Below are 5,295 nucleotides of genomic sequence, written 5' to 3'. Positions count from 1 at the left end.
TCATCCTTGGAGGTGAAACAGGAAATAAGAAACAGGAAACAGGAAGCTTGGTCTCACCTGGAACAGTCTGAGAGCTCTGACCAGACAGCCCACCTCGTTCTTCAGAGAAAACACCACCGCCGTCTTCCCAGAATCCTCAGCGCTCTCTTTGTCCGGCGTCTCGCTGATGGGACAGAAGGACGGACGCCTCGACTGGACGACAGCAGCAACAACAACAACAACAACAACAACAGGAAACCCAGCGTGTAAACAGAAACCCGCTTCCTGTCGCGGTCACATGACTCCGTTCATTAAACACAGAGGAAACCGCTTCAAAACACATCAGCAACGAAAGAAAAGAGCAGAGCGAGTTTTACTCCAGCTTCACTGTTTGTTCCTGAAAATCCCTTTGAGATGTAAAATAAATTATTGTCTCGTTCTTTCTTTATATTTGTGAGGAAACGTTAAACCACAAACTAAACACCCTCCTCAGAGACACAGTAACTAAGTACTTCTACCCAAGTACTCTGCTTTAGGACAGATTTGAAGTACTTGTACTTTACCTGAGTACTTTCTCCTTCTGCTGTGTCTCAGAGGGAGATGTTGTACTTTTTACTACATTTATCTGGCAGCTTTACACATGAAGAGTTTTTAAAATCTGATGTTTGGTTATAAAACAGCTGACAGGATTGTTAGTGTCGATTATTTCGATGGTTTAAAACATTTCACGGTTCATAAATGTGAAGATCTGCCGCTTTTCCCTTTGAATTATTTTAATAATTTGGTTGTTTGTTAATAGCGTTGAAGTTTGGACTGTTCGAACAATCCATCGATCAACAGAGAGAAAATAAGCAGCAGATCAATTCAATCAGTGTTGCACGATGAGGAATAATAATAATAATGTCATGGTAACATGGGGTGATGGTTTGTAAGTTAGATGTTATTTAGACTCTGGACAGCCCCGTCCTCCAACCAGCAGCTTCACTATCAGAAAGTCTGAGGTTATAAACTCACATATGCTCACATTTACAGCTAACTAGCTGGCATGCACATATTTTACCTCAGACTTTCTGCTAATGAAGTTCCAGCAACCTGCCTATTTAAAAGTCTGAGAAATAAATGATAGGAAATCTAATAACATCAGGCAGGTTTATTTCTACAACACAGATCTATAATCCTCTTGGTTTAACCAGCTAGCTGTAGTTTATTTTATCTGTAATTAGCACATATTAAAGTGATTTCACAACATGGGGGGGGGGGGGGGGGGGGGGGGGGGGTCTTACCCCACACTACCCAATAATATCTACTAGATTTTACTTCAGTATGTACTTTTACTTTTACCATTGTAAGCACATTTTCCTGATTATCCTCATATATTTTTACTTTAGTAACATTTTCAATGCAGTACTTTTACATGTAACGGAGTATTTTTACAGTGTGGTATTAGTACTCAAGGATCTGAGTACTTGGGTTCAGGAGCTCTGGTGCAGTGAGACCTGATCGTGTTTTCCTTTCTCCGGATGAAACGAGGCTTCATGTGGAGCATCGGAGACGAGCTGAAGCTGCCTGAGCTGAACATCGTCGTCCTGTTTCTGACTGTGAGGAGCTGCTTCAGCTAATAAAGACCAACACGGAGCTGATGTGTTGATAAGCCTCCGCGTCACAGCTGCTCTTATCTCCCGCTGACGCCGTTAAATTTCCTCTTTACTGACGATCAAACAAAACATTAACGCGCTTCCTCTTTTCCTGCAGACGCCTGTCAGCTGCTGCTGTCACACGAAACAGGCGAACACGAGGGAACAAACATTTACTCGCTATTTAAAAGCAGTTCGTACTTATTAGTACGTATGTAGTTATCAGATGCTAGAACTTATCTTTAAGTCACCAGTAACTTATGGCACATTTTCCCCATTGAACTCTGGGGGGGGGGGGGATAAATGTTGTTAGTAATATTTTTTAGAAGTTTATTTTAATTCTTACTAGTAGGGGAGACCGGGGGCAACTGTAACACACTCAATTTCTCCAAACAGAAACAAGTTAGAGTGACGACACTTAATCTGCTCATGCTCAACATTATTCTCTCTCTGCCTGTGGAACAGCAGCATCATTTCACCTCAGCAGAAGTTTTACTGATTTTAAAGTATGAAAGGAACTTTTTGGATGTTCAGTGTTTTTCTTCTGGTGTCTAAAGTTTAGATGACATACATTTAAACTGACTTTTAAATTTTATCTCTAGGTTATTGATTAACATTTAACACTAACAAACTATGCTAATATAGTTGTGGCTAGCAGGCACATATATATATATATAATATACATATATATACATATATATATATACATACAAATAACATAAAATACTACTACTAATAATAAAGTATTTCAAATTTACACAAAGTAAATGTACTTTGTTACTTTCCACCACTAAAACTCTAAAAGAATATGAGAGAATCTCAAATCTCTAAACCGATCTGAAGACATCAAGGAGAGGAGGAGGAACAGAGGAGGAGGAGAGGAGAAAGAGAGGAGAAAATGACAATGAGTAGGAGGAGGAGGAGAGGAGAAGAGGAGAAGGAGGAGGAGAAAGAGAAGAGAAGATGAGAAGATGACAATAAGTAGGAGCAGGAGGAGGAGAGGAGAAGATGAGGAAGAGTGGAGAAGAGGAGAAGGAAGAGAGGAGAAGATGACAATAAGTAGGAGAAGGAGGAGAGGAGAAGAGGAGAAGGAGGAGGAGGAGGAGGAGGAGGAAGAGAGGAGAAGATGACAATGAGTAGGAGGAGGAGGAGAGGAGAAGAGGAGAAGGAGGAGGAGAAAGAGAAGAGAAGAGGAGAAGATGACAATAAGTAGGAGCAGGAGGAGGAGAGGAGAAGATGAGGAAGAGTGGAGAAGAGGAGAAGGAAGAGAGGAGAAGAGAAAGGAAGAGAGAGGAGGAGGAGGATTAAAGAATTATGAGGAGAAAAGGAGGAGAAAGGGAGAGAAGATGACAATGAGTAGGAGGAGGAGGAGGAGAGGAGAAGAGGAGGAGAAGGAGGAGAAAGAGAAGAGAAGAGGAGAAGATGACAATAAGTAGGAGGAGGAGGAGAGGAGAAGAGGAGGAGAAGGAGGAGAAAGAGAAGAGAAGAGGAGAAGATGACAATAAGTAGGAGGAGGAGGAGGAGAATAGAAGAGGAGGAGGAGAGGAGAAGAGGAGGAGGAGAGGAGAAGAGGAGGAAGAGTGAAGAAGAGAGAGGAAGAGAGAGGAGGAGGGGGATTAAAGAATTATGAGGAGAAAAGGAGGAGAAAGAGAGAGAAGGAAGAGGGAGGAAATAGAAGAGGAGAGGAAGAGTGGTAGAGGATGAAGATGAGAGGTGAAGAAAAGAAGGAGAGGAGATGAGGAGCCCTCACCATCTGCCCCCCGGTGTGGCGCTGCTGCTGCTGGTCAAACATGGCCGAGTCCAGAGACAGCCCCCTCCTGGACCAGTACTTGCTGGAGAACATCATCATGGCGGGCTGCATCCTGGGAACCGGCTCCGGGCCGTCCTTCAGCACGTGGGACGAGGCCATGGGGAACCAGTGTGTGTAGGAGTACCAGGGCTCCAGCCTGCCGTGCTCTGCTGCTCCTCGCTCTGAGACGCTCACACTGACTCTGTCGGCCCCACGCCGGCCCCTCACCGGCCCCGTCACATAAATACTGACAGGGAGGAGGAGGGAGAGGGGAGGCTCCTCCCCCTCTGAACAGACCTCTGATGCTGCTTCATTCAGCTTTTACTGAAGCTGCTTCTTGGATTTGATCTGACAAACAGCAGAACCCTCCGGACCCAAACATTACAAACAAACAGCAGCGAAATGCTAACATGCTAATATTCACCATCTTAGTTTAGTCAACTTCTAACACACCTGGAACTCAGAGCTGCAACGTCCAATATCTCAAAACCTTTCGACCTGAGCAGAGCTCTGACCAGCTGATCAACTCCAAACACCTGCACAGTTTCACGAGCCTTTAATCTCTGGATCTGGTTCTGCTGCTCACTCTGAACATTTCCACTGTTTTCTTATTTTTTTAGATGCACCTGTAGGTTTTAAGAAGACGCTCTGCCCCCGCATCAGCTCAGATCTCAGCGTTTAACTTTCATTATTAAATACATATTTTAAAAAGGCACACATTATTTATTTATGGATGCATTTATTGTACATTCTGTAATAAAGCAATGTTCTTGAAATTCATGTTTATATTATATCATATTATTATAACACATTCATGTTATTTTTTATGAACCAGAACTGGGTCTGTTGCCCAGCAGATTTTCACATATATGCTTTGGTATTTTGGTGCCTAACAATAAACATAGTAAGAGAAAATGATTCTGAAAGTGTACAGTTTGTGTTCAGACTGGAAGAGCTGTGCAGTCTGTGCATGTGTAAAGAAATGTACAAAGTCCCTGAGACGATGAAACGTTGAGTCTCTGAATGAAAGAAGATGTGATGTTAAAGCTGACGTTTCAGTCAGACGTCAGAAGCTAATGGTTAAAGCAGAGTGTTCTCAGGCTCAGCGAGTTACTAACAACTGCAGATCAGATGTTCCACCAGCTGAATGAGAACAGATGTCTTTTCCATCACTGCCACGTCTCATTTTACTCTACTTTCATCCAGAACCTGAAGCTTTACTCACGATTAATAATGGGTGTCTTTTATCCTTCAGATGCAGGTGAACTGCGAGTCCTGACCTGAGGAGTCGGCTCTTCTGTGTTGAGTCGTGTGTTTGTGTAGAGGATGTTTAGTTCACCGATAAATATCTGTAAATCTGTCACATTCTGCTCTTTGGGCTGTTTGGTTCCATTAAAAACATAAATCTAAAGTTAGAGAATGTTGATTTTATTTGACTCGTGATTTTGTACACATTCCACAAATATACACTACATTGACAACGTTTTAGGAGGTTCCAGGTCATTGAATTCAGGTGTTCCAATCACTTCCATGGTCACAGGTGTATGAAAACGTGCACCTAGGCTGCAGACTGCTTCTACTAACATTTGTGAAAGAATGGCTTGTTCTCTGCGTCTCTAGTTAGTTGTAATGCAGTGTTCTGCAGCTGAACAGGTTAGAGTTCCTCTCTGAGTCTCTAGTTAGTTGTAATGCAGTGTTCTGCAGCTGAACAGGTTAGTGTTCCTCTCTGAGTCTCTAGTTAGTTGTAATTCAGTGTTCTGCAGCTGAACAGGTTAGTGTTTCCTCTCTGAGTCTCTAGTTAGTTGTAATGCAGTGTTCTGCAGCTGAACAGGTTAGAGTTCCTCTCTGAGTCTCTAGTTAGTTGTAATGCAGTGTTCTGCAGCTGAACAGGTT

General features: G+C 42.8%; 1 protein-coding gene across 1 annotated transcript; it reads right to left on the bottom strand.

Moving 5' to 3' along the window:
• On the bottom strand, nt 1-3,553 carry LOC123961520 (tryptophan 5-hydroxylase 2-like). Its single transcript, XM_046036989.1, has 2 exons — nt 3,364-3,553; nt 1-192 (listed from the first exon to the last, which is right to left on the bottom strand). Exons 1-2 carry the CDS (start codon nt 3,520-3,522, stop codon nt 1-3), a joined length of 351 nt encoding a protein of 116 aa, XP_045892945.1. The 5' UTR covers nt 3,523-3,553.
• Nucleotides 3,554-5,295: the final 1,742 nt, after the last annotated feature.

This window comes from Micropterus dolomieu, linkage group LG22, assembly GCF_021292245.1.
Source record: "Micropterus dolomieu isolate WLL.071019.BEF.003 ecotype Adirondacks linkage group LG22, ASM2129224v1, whole genome shotgun sequence".
In the NCBI taxonomy this organism is placed as follows: Eukaryota; Metazoa; Chordata; class Actinopteri; order Centrarchiformes; family Centrarchidae; genus Micropterus; species Micropterus dolomieu.
The sequence above is the reverse complement of the archived record's forward strand: the minus strand, read 5'-3'. Positions and strand labels throughout refer to the sequence as shown.